Source organism: Aulonocara stuartgranti (genome assembly GCF_965226115.1).
Source record: "Aulonocara stuartgranti genome assembly, chromosome: 12".
NCBI classification, from domain to species: Eukaryota; Metazoa; Chordata; class Actinopteri; order Cichliformes; family Cichlidae; genus Aulonocara; species Aulonocara stuartgranti.
This window is the reverse complement of record NC_138948.1, coordinates 645,001-665,000: the sequence shown is the minus strand read 5'-3', so window position 1 is coordinate 665,000 and position 20,000 is coordinate 645,001. Positions and strand designations below refer to the sequence as shown.

The following is a 20,000-nucleotide window of genomic DNA, read 5'->3' as shown; positions in this document are numbered from 1 at the left end:
CTTTGAACCGGATGCAGCAGCAGATCTCAGAGAATGACTCGGCCTCTGTGTGGAAAGGTTTTAGGAATATTACAAACTACAAGCCTAAAACCCCCCACTCCACTGATGACTTGCTCTTAGCCAACACCCTTAACGACTTCTACTGCCGTTTTGACGAGCCATCAGGCAGCCTTCACACCTCCAACGGCCCCAACAATAGAGGCACTTTGGACACTCATTCCCCCACCTCTCCCCCCTCCATAGAGCCATCACCATCTTCAAACTGTTCACCTACAACACCCCCCTCCTCACCCCACACAAAAGAGGATTTCACACCACCTCCTCCCACCACAACTCTTCATATTCATGAAGCAGATGTGAGGAAGCAGTTTAGGAGTCTGAATGCTCGGAAAGCTCCCGGCCCAGACGGCGTGTCTCCTGCCACCCTCAGACACTGTGCAAACGAGCTGGCCCCAGTGTTTTCTGGCATTTTCAACTCCTCACTGCAGGCATGTCATGTGCCTGCCTGCTTCAAGTCCTCTACCATAATCCCTGTCCCCAAGAAACCTAGGATCACTGGACTAAATGACTACAGACCCGTGGCTCTGACATCTGTGGTCATGAAGTCTTTTGAGCGCCTGGTTCTCTCCCATCTCAAGACCCTCACGGCCCCCCTCCTGGACCCCCTGCAGTTTGCATATAGAGCCAACAGGTCTGTAGACGACGCCATCAACATGGCCCTACACTTCATCCTGCAGCATCTGGACTCCCCAGGAACCTACGCCAGGATCCTGTTTGTGGACTTCAGCTCTGCCTTCAACACCATCCTTCCAGACCATCTCCGAGGCAAGCTTTCCCAGATGAATGTGCCTGATCCCATCTGCCGGTGGATCACTGACTTCCTGACGGACAGGAAGCAGCATGTGAGGCTGGGAAAGAATGTCTCGGACTCCCGGACCATCAGCACCGGCTCCCCTCAGGGCTGTGTTCTTTCTCCTCTGCTCTTCTCCCTGTACACCAACTGCTGCACCTCCACCCACCAGTCTGTCAAGCTAATCAAGTTCGCAGATGACACCACCGTTATTGGACTCATCTCGGACGGGGATGAGTCTGCCTACAGGAGGGAGGTTGAACGTCTGGTGTCCTGGTGCAGCCACAACAACCTGGTGCTGAATGCCCAGAAGACAGTGGAGATTATTGTGGACTTCAGGAAGCACACAGCCCCACTCCCCCCCATCATCCTGACTGACACCCCCATCACCTCTGTGGACTCATTCCGCTTCCTGGGTACCACCATCACCCAGGACCTGAAGTGGGAGCCCACCATCACCTCCGTCATCAAGAAAGCCCAGCAGAGGATGTACTTCCTGAGGCAGCTGAAGAAATTCAACCTGCCAACACGGACGATGATGCAGTTCTACACTGCAATCATCGAGTCCATCCTCACCTCCTCCATCACCGTGTGGTACGCTGGAGCCACTATCAGGGACAAACAGAGACTGCAGCGTGTTGTGCGCTCTGCTGAGAAGGTGATTGGCTGCAGACTCCCATCTTTGCAGGACCTGTACACCTCCAGGACACTGCGGCGTGCAGCTCGGATCTCAGCTGACCCTTCTCACCCTGGACACAGTCTGTTTGACCTGCTCCCCTCAGGCAGGAGGCTCCGGTCCATTCGCACCAGAACCTCTTGCCATAAGAACAGTTTCTTCCCCTCTGCTGTTGGACACATGAACAATAACCACATGACTGTCCCCGCCACTAACACATGACCCTACGCTGTGTCACTGCATCATTTCATGTCTGGCACTGATCACCACCTGCACTCATGTATATATCTTTCTACGTAGCACTCATAATTCTTATTCTCATGTATATATCTCATGTATATCCCATGCACATATCTTTCTTTCTACATAGCACTTTAATTCTTATTGTCTGCACTGAAGCACCGCAGCAATTTCCTAATGTTGTAAACCTCAACATCTGGCAATAAACCCATTCTGATTCTGATTCTGATGTTGTTGTTGTCCGAGGGAAGCCCCGTTAAGTGGCTAGTTGTAAGATGGACAGTGTTCAATAAAGCAACATAAAGACCGTGCTTTATGTCCTGATTCAATTCAGAGTGCTCTGCCTAATTTAGTAATAAGGTGAGCATACAACAATGGCGACGAGGACGACACGGACCTGGATTTGTTTTTGTGAGAAGTAGACCCAGCGGCGGCACGGTGTTAGCGGAAAAAAAACTTGTGGGCTAACATGGAAAAGTCGGGTATTCAACCGTTCGCCTGCTACACGGATCCAGCTACGCTCGGACCGAGATGGACGCGCTGGTTAACATCCTTCGAGTTGTTTGCTGATGGGAAAGGTCTTATTTTGACGGATGATGCTACAGACGCGATCAGACAGCGGAGACGCGCTCTTCTACTGCACATGGCCGGACAGGACGTGCAGGACGTCTTCTGCACTCTACCACAGACGGGAGAGGCAAAGTTTTAAATATAGTTAAAACCCATATAGTATCTAAACTTCTCTTCCTTGCCACGGTTTTTCCTCCTCCTCACAAATCACTTTTACTTTTAAACAAACTGTGTGTTAAATTAATATGGGGAACAAACCGTGAGGTTACGAAACGAACCTTAATGTATAAAGGCAAAGAGTGTGGTGGATTGGGTGCGCCAGATCTCCGTATCACTTTGAGAATTCCTTTTATTAAAAATGTGTTTAGCGCTCTTAATAGGAGAACCCCATGGATTAGAGGTAACGAAGCACAATGGGGAAAACTAAAAGGTAGGGCTAGATCCAATATGCCGTATTATAAACTCCTTTTTGGTGACACTACGGAACAGTGGAAAGACCTTAATATTAACTGGACACAAGTATCCACTAAACAAGTATACAATATAATTAACAGTAAAAATAATGAAGGACAGATAAAATATAAGGGCGTGGGCGTAGAAGAATGCCCGCTAGTAGTTAAAAATATCTACGACAAATTAATCTCTGAAAATATGAGAGACACTGTGTGGTTGATATCTGTTGGACGCCTCCCCGTTAGAGCGGTGGTGCAGTGGAGCTGTTATGTTACCACCAAAGAATGTCCAATGCCACGGTGTGTCGAGGATGAAACCCTTGAACATTTACTGTTATCCTGTTATAGAACAGTAGAAATCAGACAACAGATGACTAAAATGGGTTTTGAAATTGACAACAATATACAAGCTATAAAATATGGTCTGTTTAAAGAAAAAATGTATGACAGTAAAAGACGCCTCTTTTGGCTTATTATGTGTGTCATTAACACCCACATTTGGAAAACCAGAGCCAAGGTGGTCATTGAGCAAAAAATGATAGATAGCGTTGCTGTGTGCAAAAATATCCTTACAGACCTGAGGAGGAGGAAGACTTTAGAACAAAAAAAGAATAGCCCTTTACCTTGGGACCTTTTGAAGATATAATTAATGTTAATATGTTTGATTAATTTAACTTTTGTATTAATGTATCTATTGTAAATTATTAAGAGATAGCAAGGGTGGTTAGGAAAAGACCTGCCGTGGGAGCTTTTATTATTATAATATGTAAAATAAGATGTGAATAATTTGTGCATGGTGCTTGTATTATGTGTATTTGTAATTGTGAATTTTGATATTTAAATAAAGTGATTTAAAAAAAAAAAAGCAAAGGATTACAGCGCTGCGGTGACTGCGCTCAACACTTACTTTGTTCCTCAAGTGAATGCAGCATACGCACGCCAAACTTTCCACAAATTGTCCCAAACACCAGGTGAGACTGTGCAACAATTTTGTACACGTTTGAGGCGAGCTGCAAAAGACTGTGACTTTCAAGCTGACAATGATAACCAGATACGGGACGCTATCCTGAGTAAATGCACTTCTGAATATGTACGGAGAAAGCTGCTTGAGGAGGGTCCAGGCTTAACTCTAAATCGCACGTTAGAGGTGGCTTCACACTGTGAACGTGCGGAGGAGCAGATGGCGGCGATGAGTGTCACCGGGGAAAAGAAAGGAGAGGACACGGTCAGCCGGATTTTTACAGCAAAGAAAGAGAAGAACAACAGACCAAAAGGAAAAATGAAAGATGATAATAAAACAGACAGACAGTGTTACAGGTGTGGTTATACTGACCACATGGGCAAAGATCCCAAATGCCCAGCACGAGGACAAACATGTCACAAGTGTAATGGTAAGGACCACTTTTCAAAAATGTGTCGTACAAAAAGACAAAAGAAACAAAATGTGAATGCTGTTGAACAAGATGATTATGCATTTACTGTAAATGATGATAATATACCTGAGAAACTTACCTTTTCTGTTGGGGGAATAGAGTTGAAAATGTTAGTTGACTCTGGAGCTACAAGTAATGTGATGGGAGAAAACATATGGGAAAAGCTAAAAGCTGAAAAGATAAAATGTCACTCATATGTACCCAAAGAGCAGAGGAATTTATATGCATATTCCTCAGCACAGGCACTCACGGTTAAAGGCGCATTCAGATGTGAAATCAAGATTGGTGACAGGACTGAAGAGGCTGAATTTATTGTGATTAGAGGTAATGGTGAACCACTCCTGGGGAAAAAGACTGCCATAAAGTTAAGAGTGTTGAAAATAGGTGAAAATGTGACGGCTGTCACAGATTTAAAGCACACTCTTAAAGAAAAGTATCCAAAAGTGTTCAAAGGAGTAGGAAAGCTAAACACCAAACAGATCAGCCTGTACATTGATCCAAATGTGAAACCAGTAGCACAGCCACTGAGGCGCATACCTTATCATTTGAGGGATGCAGTGGAGAAAAAGATCAATGAACTAATCGACATGGACATTATAGAACGTGTAGAAGGACCTACACCTTGGGTAAATCCTGTAGTGGTACTCCCAAAGAAATGTGACAAAGATATCAGAATGTGCTTAGACATGAGAAAAGCAAATGAGGCAATAATCAGGGAAAGATACCCCATACCCACTGTGGATGAAATCTTGCAAGGATTAAACGGCTCTGCAATCTTCACCAAACTCGATCTTAAGTGGGGATACCATCAGCTAGAGCTTACCCCGGAGTCAAGAGAGATAACTACATTTGCAGTGCACAACAGAGTATACCGGTACAAAAGGCTAATATTTGGAGTCTCATCAGCTAGTGAGCAATATCAGCATGAGATTGCCAATGCACTAGCTGGCATTGAAGGAGTTGAGAACATTTCAGATGACGTAATCATACACGCGCCAGACCAGGAAACCCATGATAAACGCCTGCATGCTGTGATGAAGAGACTCTCTGACTGTGGCCTGACACTAAACTCAGAGAAGTGTCAGTTCAACATGGACAGACTTGTGTTCATGGGAATACTGCTGACACAGAAAGGCATCGGCCCGACTGAAGAAAGAGTGAGAGCTGTGGTGGAAGCCCGAGAACCGAAGAATGCTACAGAGGTGAGAAGCTTTCTTGGACTGGTAGGCTTCAGTAGCAGGTTCATACCACAGTTTGCTACACTCTCTGAACCACTAAGATGTTTAACTCGAAAAGAAACTATGTTTACATTTGGGCCAGAACAAAAGCAAGCATTTGAAAGACTAAAGACTGAGTTAGCCAGAGCAGGTACCCTAGCCTATTTTGACAAAGAAGCCCCAACCAGAGTCATAGCAAATGCAAGCCCTGTAGGCTTGGGCGCAGTGCTAATACAAATACAGAACGGAGAAGAGGTACCAGTGTGCTACGTAAGTCGGAGTTTAACGGACTGTGAGCGAAGATATTCTCAAACAGAAAGAGAAGCCCTAGCACTGGTATGGGCATGTGAGAGACTACATCCATATGTGTATGGCAGGAAGTTTGACCTCATCACAGACCACAAGCCATTAGAGGTCATATACAGCCAGAAATCTAAACCTTGTGCACGCATAGAAAGATGGGTTCTCAGACTGCAACCATATGACTTTAAAGTAGTGCACATTGCGGGAAAGCAAAACATTGCGGATTCACTGTCAAGACTGCTGGCTGACACCACGTCAAAAGAGACACATAAGCATGAATCTGAAGAATATGTGAGATTTGTTGCAGTTAATGCTACTCCAAAAGCACTCACAACAAGAGAGGTTGAAGAAGCCTCTGCTACAGACTCAGAATTAACAGAAGTGCGAAGAGCTATTGAAAATGGACACTTTGAAAAATGCAAAACATGTGCACCCATTGCAAATGAACTGTGTGTCATCGGCTACATAGTTTTGCGGGGAACTCGCATTGTATTGCCAGAAAACCTCAGAGCTCAAGCACTGTCACTAGCTCATGAAGGACATTTAGGAATTGTTGGAACCAAACAGCATCTCAGAACAAAAGTTTGGTGGTCAGGGATGGACAAAGCTGCAGAAAAGTTTTGTAAAGCTTGTCACGGATGTCAAATAGTAGCCAGACCAGATCCACCTGAACCACTGAGAAACACAGTTTTACCGGATGGACCATGGCGAGATGTGGCGGTAGACTTACTGGGACCGCTACCTTCGAACCACTCAATACTTGTACTGATAGATTACTACAGTCGGTACTATGAGTATGATGTAATGTCATCTACAACTGCTGAAAAGGTCATTGACTCTATTGACTGTATATTTAGCAGACATGGGCTACCAGTTACAATCAAATCTGATAACGGCCCACAGTTCAAATCTGAGCTGTTCAGAGAATATTGTGAAACTAATGGAATCAAACATATAAGAACTACACCAAAATGGGCTCAAGCAAATGGAGAAGTGGAACGGCAAAATGCATCATTGATGAAAAGAATCAGGATCGCACAAGCCGAAGGACTTGACTGGAAACGAGAGCTAAGAAAATATGTAACAGTGTATCGCAGCATTGAACATCCAACCACGGGCAAAAGTCCAGCAGAACTACTGTTCAACCGCAAAATGAGAGGAAAGTTACCGAACATCAGTGAGGCAAAAACAACGGAGTTGGACGTGCGTGACAGAGACGCTGAACAGAAGGGAAAATCAAAGACTTATGCTGATGAACGAAGGGGAGCGGAGTATTCAAAAGTTGACTCGGGAGACACAGTGCTGGTTCAACAAGACAAAGTGGACAAGTTTACAACACCATTCAACGCAACACCACACAAAGTTGTAAGCAGAACTGGAAACCAAGTCATTATTGAATCACCAACAGGAGCTCGCTATCACCGGAATACCACACATGTGAAGAAATACGAGACGAATGAGACCAGAGAAGGACACTATGACACAATACCTGAAAGGAAGGAAGGAACACCCACAAAGACTGTTAGATTATATACTTGTTAGAAAGTAAGACAAGAAGAATGTTCATTGTGGAAAAAAAAAAAAAAGACATCAAAATTATTACAACTAAAGTTTGAGTCTAAGGAAAAGGGGGATGTCATGTATTGATATGGCTATGTCTTAAGGTGATGACCTTTGAACCGGATGTTGTTGTTGTCCGAGGGAAGCCCCGTTAAGTGGCTAGTTGTAAGATGGACAGTGTTCAATAAAGCAACATAAAGACCGTGCTTTATGTCCTGATTCAATTCAGAGTGCTCTGCCTAATTTAGTAATAAGGTGAGCATACAACATGTACCTGACATTTTTGCAGTCTCATTAGGAGTCTGTATTCCTAATGAGACTGTACATAGTAGTTTCTGATCTGTCTCCACGTTCACTTCTCTTCCATATTCGTACTGATGGAAACGTTCTGCACTGCTAGCATCTCTTTCTCTCTTTGTGCGTAACGCTGCTCAGTTCGTCAGTGAGTGGATGGGTAAGCAGCTGGATGGTCATCTTGTAGTAAGACAGCACCGAAGCCACTTTTGGAAGCATCGACGGATTGTGTTACTGGAAGCTGTACGTCATAGTATCTGAGTATCTGAGTACCGGGCTTCCACATGAACTACATCTGAATCAGTAACTATTCATACCTATCATGACACTGACCACAAACCGTCCCCCGGTTATTTTGTAGTACTGGTAGTAATATTTATAGCAGTATTTGTAGTACTTTTGTTTGTTTTGATTGTTTCAGAGTTTGAGGGTTCAAAGGCCGGGTCCTCCAGTCTGCAGCCCAGGCTCCCCCAGTGCCCCACTGGTCAGATACTGATGAAGCTTGTTTCAGTGAGGGGTCACAGATCAGAAATGATCAAAACTACAAACATGAATATTTCACCCTGCAGACCAGCAGTGGTGAAAAAGCGGAGGGCAGAGCTTGGTTTGCCTGCGAGTCTGAAGCGGCGTCATCACTAACGTGTTGGTGAGCGCCATGGCTCAACTTCCATCGGCACACCTCTGAACAGCTGTGACAGTACGCACGCTCATTTTAACATTCAGCAGAGCTGATCTTTGCCTGCCAATCCAACCAAGTACACCTTCAGGACCTCCGGTTGTTCTGCTGCTCGGCCTGCAGGGGGCGGCAGAGAGCCACGCTGCTTTCACAGGCTGTAGGGAATTGGAAACTCCAACAGAAACCAGATTAAAGCAGGAGTGAAACAGCGAGCTGAAGCTTGGAACAAGAAGAATTGATGCCTTTGTTTTTTCCTGCATTATAAATCAAGCGCTGCTTTCTCTTACAGTCTGATATCTGTCATCAACCTGTGGGAGCCTCATGAATGTCTCCGCCTTCATCACCTGCTGCCCCGCAGGACCAACTCAAGTTTTATTAATAGGGCTATCAGATGTGTACCAACAGGGGCGGAGCGGGGGTGGCTTACTGGGCTTAAGCCCGGGTTGTTTTGTCAGAAGCCCGGGGTCTTTTGGAGTGTAATTTTTTCATAGTTAGATGCCTGGTTGACAACTGTATAAAACAAAAAGTACACACAATATTCGAAGCACATAGTGCACACTGTGGGAATTTACGACTGTGCGTGAATCCCCCTGATATTGGTATGATCCGAGCTCAGGCACTAAGTGACTGAGCGAGGGGGCGGGGCAGCTGCTGCCTGTGTGCGCTGTTGGAGAAACGGAGCCAGCCATACTAAGGAGAGCTTAAGTTTGACCAGGTACCAAAGCAAATCATTCGTACCGTACAAATAATGTAAATATGACGGTGCATCACGAAAGATTGATATCAAACTGATCACTTGACCAATATTATTTTACTCGCTCTTCAAGTGAATCAACAAATGGCGAAATGAAAATCCGAACAAATGCTATTTTTTAGAGTCTTAGCTTACGTGTGTTTATTTCATATTTTCAGTTCTTACCCTCCCCGACTAAATCGGTTTCAGTTATGTACTGAAATATAAGAATGGACATTAGAGGGTTCTTTCAAAGAAAAAACTCAGGTAAATGTTATTTTATATATTATGCTTTGTATGTTGTTCAGTATATTTCTATGCAAAACAAGAGGGATTTCAGTACACAGCAGGATATTCACATTTGTAACCAGATATTTACACTTTAGGGAGAAAACATAAAACATTTTTACTGTACAACATCAATTTAGAGTAAACTTTTGTTTTAGATAAATATTGAAATATATTTTGAATTAGTTAAATGTCAGAATAAAGAGAGACAGAGCTGTCTATTTTTATCACTTTCATCATATTAAGGAGTACATATACACTAAGTTTATTGTTAATTAATAAGAAACTCCAGACGATTCCATTCTGAGCTGAAGAAGCTTCTGATAGGTTCGTAGAGTCCATGTGAGTAAACTGGTGGCACAGCTGTGGATGCATATAAGGCAAAACACAGAGCCTGTTTCTGTGACATGGGAACATCAAGAGATGTCAACAAAACACCAGGAAAAGAACTGTGGAGCTCCATAAGTGTGGCTCAGTTTGAATACAATTTGGTGCCATTTACAATTAAGAAATACAGATAGTTTCTCTCTTTACTCTTAAAGTTAACAAATATGTTTTTATATTTATCAATCTAAAAAAATAAACATTTAGTCCGATTTGATGTTACAATTAAAAAAGTGTTTGTGTTTTGATCTGAACAGTACATTAATATGTGGTTTCAACTGTATATTTGATGATTGTCAGCACAAAGAGGGAGAGAGAGGAACAGAGAGGGAGAGAGAGGACAGAACAGAGATGAACAAGAGCAGGTGAGACACACATGTTAGTCAAATGGTCGTTTGCCAAAAGTATCACCGTATCACAGGTCCTCATGTATCTCGTACCTAGTGTTTCTTTTTAGGTTTGCTATTTTTCAAATTCTATATTTATTAAGTTATGCAGGCTTGTTCGCACAGCAAGGATAAATAATTATATAAACTTTTCTCAATCTAAATATTGTACTTTGGTAGAATTAAAAAAAATAAGTGTAGTGCAGGTCTATGATGATTTTTAGTGCTACTATCATCTAGTTCTGATTCTGGTTCTGTCTTGGTTAAATCCTCAGTAGTCCTGATTTTGAACTGTTGTAGTCCTGTTTTAATTCAGGATCAGTTCTGGGTCTGGTTGAATTGGGGTTTAGTCCTCGTGTCTTGATACAGGCCCGACTTTGTTCTGCCTTGCTGCTTAATTAAAAAACTAGTTTAAGGTGTCCTGCACATGTGATATATATTTTTCCCTATATGAAGTCATTCTTTTTTGAACAAAACTCAAAACAGAGCCTATTAATCTTTCAGTCATTTCTAACCCCCCCCCCCCAAAAAAAAATAAAAAAAAATACCACATGCATACTACCCTTTAGGGCTAAGCCCCGGGTGTTTCAAATGTCTGGCTCCGCCTCTGTGTACCAACCTGACCTCTGACAACACAGCTGATGGTCCCAACCCCATTAAGAAGGGAAGAAATTTCACCATTGAACCCGTGTGAAAGGCACACCTGTGAGGTGAAACCATGTCAGGTGACTACATCATGAAACTCACTAAAAGAAGAACGAGGGTTTGCAGCGCTGTCAACAAAGCAAAGGGTGGAATCTAAAACATAAAACATATTTAGAGTTATCTCTCATTTTTTCTTTGCTGCATAATGCCATATATCTAAATATATTTGATGTCTTCAGTTTGTATCTATAATGTACAAAGTAGCAAAAGTTGAAATGAGAAGGTGTGTCCCAACCTTGACTGGCAGTGCAAAAGGGAATTTGTGCTTAAATTGAAATTACATTTTTTTTCTTAAAGAAATGGTTTAGTTCATGTAATTATTCTATCACGTGTCATTTTCATTGCAAATATTAATCACGGTTAAATTAAATGCAGTTCCAGCTGTAGAGGAGGTCCGCACTCCCGTGTGAACGAAGTACCGACTGGAACGGACAAGCACGCGAGTACGAACATGCGTACTTGAGTATTAATGCACGGCTCTCATCAATGAAGTCTAACTTTTCCGAGCACTCTTGAACGCAGCAGAGGGATAACGCGTCAGACCGGCTCGCAGCGCACGCTCGTCGGAGATAGTCTATTAAAGCAACACGAGCCACTACGTCACAGCGTCACGGACACTGTCCCACTCAAACGGAGACCCACATAGACTGCGCGTGCGCCGGTGTCCCGGTATAGGCTCGGAGTGAGGCCTCTGTCGGCTGCTCTCCGAGCTTCGTACGTTCAGCGGGCCTCTGCTCTCATGTCTCCCCGGCTGTTGAGGCTGGTTTCCGGCTCGGACTCTGTGGTTCTCTGACTCCCTGTTCGCGGTGTATTGGTTCTCGGATGGCGGCGATGCTCTGGCTGGGAGCGGCGGCGACGGTCTTCTGCCTGGTGCCCGGCTCCCTGGGAGGCGCAGGCCGGCTCTACACGGAGGAGGACCCGCTGGTGATCCTGAGCAGCGACAGCCTGAAGTCCGCCGTCACTAACTCGTCCTCGGCCTGGCTCATCCAGTTCTTCTCGTCCTGGTGTGGACACTGCATCCAGTACTCCAGCACATGGAAGGCTCTGGCCCAGGACGTGAAAGGTACTGCTGCGAAGATACTGTTCCCCGTGCGTTCGGGTCAAACCAGACTCTATTCAAAAATATGCTGTTTACATCGTGTCCGTTAATCGGTGAAAATAGGACCAAATTTTAAGCATAGTCTGAGTGCTTTCCGATGACGTCAGATCTCTGTACCGATTCGGCGTTAAAACAATTAACAATAAACTTATCAGTTGTTTATTTTTAGCTCATTTTCCTGCTGCTAGCTCGCTCTTGTAAACGTTTTCGGTTGTTCAGAGAAACTTAAATGTAGCGTTTATTTCAATGGGGTTCTGAATGGCAGGGAGACTCCGTGTGTGGACGTGCTGGGACAGGTAAATCGTTCAAACTACAGACCGAAGGAAGCGACATCCCGGGATGAAGGTGTGCTAACGATGAGGGCAGCTGGGGACACAGCGTCAGGTGCTAACGGCAGGTAGCCAACAGTGCGAGGGACTCAGGTGTGTCCCTGCTGAGTGGAACAGACTTGGTAACAAAGGTTTAAGGGCTTTAAAGGCTGTCAGTTCAAAGGTCACAGCTAAAAGCTGAAATGACTGCAGAGATACTGATCAGTATTTGAGACTCTTGATTTGTGTTATGTGTTTGGTTATTGATCAGCGATTGGCTGCACTGATTGGAAGCCAGTGAGGGCCACACCAGAGCAGGGCCCTTTTTCAGGAAGCCGGTTTAGAAAACTCAGAGTGAAAAACGATACTCAGGGTTGAGTAACCCCGAACTGTCCAACTCGGAATATTCGGTTTCAGAAAGGCTGATAACAATTAGTTCAGTCAACGCGGAGTTGCTTTAACCCCAAGTTAAGCGCGCGCACGAGGATACATAAAGCCCAGGGGCCCGTTCTTCGTACCGCGCTCACTACATCCAAGATCAAATGAAACATCCAAGACCAAATCATCGCGCTAACTCTGAGCTCGCTATTCCGGTTCCCCGAACACACCTGCTGTTGACGATCAGTACAGCTGGATGAAGTAATGTGAGATCACTGGGTGGCTTAACAGGGGCTACGCATCGATAGTAGAAACATTGATTGGCAACCCTCTGATTGGTCGGCAAAAAGTATTTTCCGGCAGCAGAGCAAGAACTCTTGATTGAGGGATTTCAGGAATTTCAGAGTTTAATTAAAACGCAAGGGAACACTGCAAAGGCTGCAAAAGCAAGGAGAGAGGGCTGGCAGGAAGTTGCTGACAAATTAAACTCGTAAGTAATTTAATAATAATAATAATAATGGAGTGGATTTATATAGCGCTTTTCAAGGCACCCAAAGCGCTTTACAATGCCACTATTCATTCACTCTCACATTCACACACTGGTGGAAGCAGCTACAGGTGTAGCCACAGCTGCCCTGGGGCAGACTGACAGAAGCCAGGCTGCCATATCGCGCCATCGGCCCCTCTGGCCAACACCAGTAGGCGGTAGGGTAAATTTATCATATTATATTACATTATATCATATTATATTGTATTATATTATATCCTCTTTCACATTAGAGCCACAACAGGACCCACTAGAACATGGGAACAAGTAAAAGTGAAATATAAGAATATTCTACAGAATGGTAATATTTCTCACTTATGTTGCTTTTCGTCTCTTGGAAAGAGAGCCTGAAATAATCTGTTTGTTTGTTTATAACAGCAACCAAGAAAAGGGCAGAGCAAAAAAAGACAGGTGGTGGTCCTGCACCCCCTCGTCAACAAGTTGGTTAAGTAAATAATACCCTCACGGGAAAATCGATATCTCTCTATGAGCACACTGTCGCGCTGAGCTAAAGGATCCTGTCTGTCCCGCAATATACGCTGAATTCTGAGGACTCTCCTTATCAATCTTGCACCTTCCGCAATGGGCTGCTCGCGTATACGGACAGGACATGGCTGCGACAGACTTCCCAAATCCACCTTCGCTTTTATAGCCGTGGTCTCTCATCTTGATTACACGAAGTAATTTACAATTACTACTCTGACATATGAATTACATCTGTAATAATCACATACATGTAATAGAATGTTAATAGTACATTTCCCTTTTTTAGGAAATGACCTGTATGTATCTGTGTGACATCAATAAAAGGATCAAGTGCTGCATTATCTTTAGTTACATTGATAATATTTATTTATGGTAAAACAGTGGTAAAATATCGCTGTTTTCGTATAAATGAAGCGGACATACCTGCGTGGCCGCGATCTAATCCTGTTTACATAAAGTAAGCCTGCTCCCAAGCAGGTTTACGCTTACGGATCTGTTGCTATGACAGCAAGTCCCGGATGAGCTTCGGAGAACCGAACGATCCAAGATCACGCGAAATCGTCAACAATCTAATCCAGCTAACTCACTTAGCGCGGTACGAAGAACGGACCCTTGATTAGTGGAGCACAGATTAAGCGAGTCACCATGGAGACGGAGGGAAAGAAGGCGCGGTCAATGTATCTTACAGCGCTTGAGGCCGAAATTCTGATGGCAGCATATGCAGATAACATGCAAATTTTGCGGAAAAAAAGTAACGCAGCCTCAGCTGCAAAACAAAGGGAGCATGCATGGCAAAACATAGCTGACAGAGTCAATGCGTGAGTGTTAATTTAAACATTGATCGAGGGATTTCCACCCATTTAACACGTTATTTTATTATATTTTATTTTTTATTTCATACATTTTATTTCGTGATGTGATGTGAGCGCAGGTGCAACCCAACAGGCCCCAAACGTTCCTGGCAGCAAGTAAAAATGAAATATAAAAATATAGTCCAAACAGGTAAGGTGTAATTGTATTATGAGCCATAGTGCTTGGTCTGTTTGTCCCATGTAAATCAATTGCAGTTAGAGGCTACATTAATTTTCTTTCTGTAAGCACTTATTGAAATTATCTGAGCACATTACAAGTACATATTTGCTTACTCTGTATGCTCAAATGTGACCCCGTTATAGCCAACAGAAAAACAGGTGGGGGTCCTCCACCACCACCACTCACAGAGCCTGGCCACTTGGCTTCCACATTTGTGATAATGTTGGCAGCATCACATATGATCTTCACAGTGCAGAGAACACAAATTAGCATCCATTACTATGATGAAATAATTTGTTAGTTTGACATGCTACAGGGAACTATGTACCTGTACATTAATGCTGTGGAAAGACTTCCTGTTCACATAGTCTCCTTCATTTACTGAAGGAGCAATGATTGGAATGTGAGTGCCATCTGTACAGCCAATCACGCCTGGGAACCGTGAGAATAAATGTGCAATTTAAGTAGTAGTCCAAGTATCACCACATCATGAATTAAGTTTTGTTCATCCTGATACCTGCAATTTTGTGGCATCCCTCTTTGATAAATCTTGTGGGTCTATGACCGGGGAACACCACAAACGAGTACAGGAGACGTTTCAGTGCAACTGTAACATTCCTGACTGCCCGACAGACGGTAGCCTTGGAAACATGCTCAGCGTCACCAATATTATACAGAAAGCTCCCGTTTGCAAAAAACCGAAGTGCAATACAAATAATATGTACAGAACTGAGAGGATGTCCGCGATGTGTCACATGAGCAATATTAGGCCTGAGGATGTTATTCAAATAAATTATAGATTGTGCTGAGAAACGGTAACGTTCACACAGGAAATCATCAGGAAATGATAAAACGCGCTCTGATCACTCTCTCCCGGCGGAGAGCTCTGCGGAGAATTTGGGCTTCAACATCTACTGGCTCTTCAAGGAAGGAGCACGCCATGTCTGACACTTCCTACAGTCAGGTTTCCGACAAAGAGGCGGAGAAGGTCAGGGTTAGTTGAAGTAAACCTGCTAGGGGGCAGGTTAGCTTCACGGAGTGTGTCGTCATAGTAACTCACTCAGAATTAATCTAAACTCGCTTTGTGAAACCGAAAACCCAGAGTTTTCGTTAACTCAGGGTATACTTACTCAGAGTTTGCACTAAACCGGCTTCCTGAAACAGGGCCCAGAAGGTGGATGAAGGTAAACACTGATGTTTGTTACTGGAGTCACCAATGCAGACGTGTCCCTCCTGGGCCTCCGGAGCTTGAGGACCCGATGGTGTTTGTACTGAAGCACCTGCGGCTCCTAATCTTTTCCCACCAGATCGAACACACACAGTTTCCATTCACATGTTTGTATACCTGTCCACGTGAGGACCCTCCCTCTGACCGTCACCTGCGTCGTCTTTCCCTGCAGACTGTTTTTCCTAAACCTCTCACCTGTACGTTGTTACACCCCAGCCCAGGGAAAACCGGCGTGCGACATAAGGAAAATAAAAATAAGGAAAAATGCCCCCCCACTCCCTGCTCTTAAGGAGGACGAACCAACAAAAAACAGCTACCACAGATTTCACAACAGCCAGTCAGTTTATTGAGTCCCAAAAGGTAGCAGGCATCAGGGTGAGCATGGCCAAAACAAACAAAAACTCTAGAAATGAAATGCAGCTGGCTTACCTTCACAGAAAACCCCAAACATAATTTACAGGTGTCTTACCTGCCTCCCTAACCAAAAACAGGAGAAAAGGTTCCCAAAGAAAAATGGCTTCTCACCCCTACAGCTACCGAGTAAAAACAGTATCGACAACTATTTACATCTATTTACAACACAGGGGGCGATCACGACAAACTGAAACACAGGGCTTAAATACATAGAGGGAGCAATCAGGGAATGGACAACAGGAGGGAAACACAGCTGGGGCGAATCAGAACTGACGAGACAAGGAAGCGTAAACTGAACACACTGAGATAAGACAGACCTTCAAAGTAAAACAGGAAACACATAACAGTCACGCCTAACACAAAACACTGACAACATTGGATCATAACAACGTTTAAAGCACTCCTGTCCTCTGTGATCTGGATGTAAAGTGAATTTTGTGGATGTTTTCGTCACCCAACGCCAGTAAAGCCATACGAGGCTCTCTGTTCTGGGGGAGGCCTGGGGTTGCTCAGCCCTCCTGAACACTTGGAGGTCTTCAGACTTCTTCTCTGGTGTTCTGGACCTTTGTCAGAGGAGTATGTGGGCTCTGCAGCAGCTTCTGTCTAACACTCATGAGGTTTCCTCACTTCCTCTTCCTGTTGCGTCCCCTGTGTCACAGCCCCTCCCTGCCACAGAGGCAGCGAGGAGATTTGAGAAAGTTTTTTTATGAGAGTTTAACCAGTTTCTGATGAAACAACCCGACCTCCCAGCGAGGCCGGATCACTGCACGTGTGCACAAACATGTTGTTCTGAGGAAGACTACATGAAAGTTTCAGTTCCATTAGCAATAATAAGTATTGGAAGCGGTCGTTGTAACACAGGTTTTGGATTTGAAGCCAGTTAAAGTCAGCCCAGCGTCACTGAGTGCAACAGGCGTCACATTTTAATCCAAGTGTCACCCTTCATCTACAGCACTGTGCAAAAGTCCTGAGCCGCCCCACATCTCTTTATATTTTGCAGGAGACACACTGTTGTCGTTTTTTAAGTCTTGAGTAATCACTGCCCAAGATTTTTGGACTGCTAATAACCAGAATCGTTTCCCAGCATGCTTTGCAGTGTGTCCTAAAAAATGCAATGAAACTGGACTTTCTACAGCACATGAGCAGCGTGAAGAGTCATGTCCAGTCACAGACATTTGTGTTTGCACATTTCCAGAAAGCGCTGCACATATTTCAAATTTTCCTCTGGAATATAAAGACATGAGGGGCGGCTCAGGACTTTTGCACAGTGCTGTGGATAAACTGGTGAAGGGAGCTGCTTTAAATAGAAGTACCTGATACCTGTGCAGCACGGGGCTGCAGCACGGGGCTGCAGCCTGCTTCAGGACTCAGCAACGCTCACACAGTCTCAAACCGTGTGCAACCGACAAAACAACCAGTCCCGAAACACGCCCTGACTAACACACACACAGTGACACACACGCTTCCTTTTAAACCTGCAGAGGTAAATGGTGACTGCTGCCGCCCTCTGCAGGCTGCAGGGGGTAACTGCATGCTCTCTCTGCGTTACCATCAAAGAGACAAAGTAGAAGAATGAAAACCAGAGGAAATCGATGTTTCTGGCACCTGTTTGAACTTTGGCCTGAACGACACACCTGTGGCTGAAACACACCTGGACCTCGGTCTGCATTCAGCCTGTGTTTCTCCCGCCGTCGGTCTGTCTAACCGTCGTGCAGGCGTCTGCGGGGTGAAAAGGGATGAATGGCGAGTCTTAGGCGCACGCTCGTTACTGCTATTAGAAAGTGAGCGAGTGCACTTCTGATGAATCGCGTCATCGTAACTCACGACGACTCCACACATAACGAGCTCGTCCACCTCCAAACTGGATGGCACCTGTCAGCAGGTTAAAGAAGGTGTGTGTGTGTGTGTGTGTGTGTGTGTGTGTGTCAGACTGGCAGGATGCCATCAGCGTGGGTGTGTTGGACTGCGCTCAGGAGGAAAACTTTGACGTCTGTAAGGACTACAGCATCAAGTTCTACCCCACCTTCAAGGTACGTCAGCATGTACCTGCTGCAGGTGTTTACACTGCTGCCGGTTAGTGTCGCCCCCCGCAGGGGCTGATGGGTAATAACCACCTCATTTTTCTATCCTCAGTTCTTCTGGGCCCACAGTCCACCATCGGAGCGAGGGACGACCTACAGAGGTGAGACTCACCTGAACGTCCCGCTCACTTCCTTCCTTCCTTCCTTAGGACTCGATTAAAAACAAACACAAGAGTCGACCTTTTAAATAAAGACATGTATTTTTGTTTATGTTGTTAAAAACGATGACTGTGTGTGCAGGTGCAGACCGGTCGATCCCGTCTGTCCGTCAGCTGATGGTGAACGTCCTGCAGAACCACACTAATCTGGACCGGCCCAAGCACTGCCCTCCTTTAGAGCCCTACAGGTACCTGGACCTAAACCTGGACCGGGTCGGAGTCTGTGCCACTGCTAACCTCGCTCTTTATGTTCGTCTGCAGCGCTGCTCAACTGCTACCTCTGCTGGGTCAAAGGTCAGATCACTACACGGCCATCCTGGTGGAGGAACCGGACTCGTACGTGGGGCGAGAGGTAACCAGAACAGGAAAGAGGAGACTCGGTCAAAGTCACAGATCAGAACGGGAACAGGAAGCGCTGTCCGATAAACCTGCAACACACGGAGACGAGCGCGTCGATTTAGAAAACTCAGTGTAGCTTCCGTCTATATACGTTTACAATACAGTCTGTGCTCTTATTTTGAAAGTTCAGTCACCACCAACCTGCTGAGGACTTCCTATCCTGCTTTCCTACAGCACACTTTGCCCGTCTGTACATCAGTGCATCTGTCTGAAGGAGCGCTTCAGCCTCATGTCTCTCTGATGTCCAGCAGGGGGCGACACTCTGCAATGAGCTCACCTGGAAACTTGCTGCTGATGAGTTTGAGTTCTCATCAGCAGTTTCAGCTGTGACAGAATAAACATGACGTTTATGTTGGAGATGATGGTCCCGTTAGAGTCAGAGGAACAGGAAGCAGGGGAGCATTCAGGGCGGGGCTAGTTACATCCAGGTTATAAAGATGGAGGTGGTACAAATGCCCACCCCAACAGTGACATCATGGTAGTTATGGCCATCTTTAATATACAGTCTGTGTTCTGTACGGGTGCAGCAGGTGTTGGTTGGTGTCCTCACCTGTACAAACCTGTGTGTCTCCAGGTGATCCTGGACCTGCTGCAGTATTTGGGTGTGCAGGTGAAGAGAGCTCTGAGCTCTGATCGCCCCCTGGTGGACGCTCTGAAGCTCACTGCCTTCCCTGCCATCTACCTGCTTCATCCCAATGGGACACATGCACACCTGCACAGGTAAAGTTGAACCCTTGGACAGTAACAGGGGGAGTAACCGATGTTCGATTTTCTGACTGACACCTCCTTCTGCAGCGAGAAGCCGCTGCGTTTCTTCTTCTCCTCCTTGCTGAGGACGTTACCTGGAGTCCAGCGCCGTTTAAAGTCGAGCAGCACCAGCAGTTCCGGTGCGAGCCAGGTGGGGGCGCTGCCGGGCAAACAGAACACAGAACCATGGAGGGACTTTGACAGGTAAGAGACTCGCTCTGATCGGGTCAGGTAGAATGACTCGGACCTCAGATCAGGTGACCTGTACGTCTCTGCAGGTCTAAGGTGTACACGGCCGACTTGGAGACAGCGCTCCACTACCTGCTGAGGGTCGAGCTGGCTACCCATAATACACT

At 45.2% G+C, this 20,000-nt stretch overlaps 1 protein-coding gene across 1 annotated transcript in view; it reads left to right on the top strand.

Annotated features, from left to right (window-relative positions):
* Window positions 1-11,298: 11,298 nt before the first annotated feature.
* The window catches only part of qsox2 (quiescin Q6 sulfhydryl oxidase 2), a 14,958-nt gene continuing 6,256 nt past the window's right edge, over window positions 11,299-20,000 (top strand). The window contains exons 1-8 of the mRNA XM_082554216.1: window positions 11,299-11,830; window positions 18,189-18,289; window positions 18,393-18,441; window positions 18,581-18,686; window positions 18,760-18,850; window positions 19,472-19,617; window positions 19,693-19,848; window positions 19,923-20,000. The exon at window positions 19,923-20,000 is cut by the window's right edge and continues 52 nt beyond it. Of these exons, the coding sequence (XP_082410342.1) occupies window positions 11,590-11,830; window positions 18,189-18,289; window positions 18,393-18,441; window positions 18,581-18,686; window positions 18,760-18,850; window positions 19,472-19,617; window positions 19,693-19,848; window positions 19,923-20,000 (968 nt within the window). The 5' untranslated portion in view covers window positions 11,299-11,589. The remainder of the gene's footprint in view (window positions 11,831-18,188; window positions 18,290-18,392; window positions 18,442-18,580; window positions 18,687-18,759; window positions 18,851-19,471; window positions 19,618-19,692; window positions 19,849-19,922) is intronic.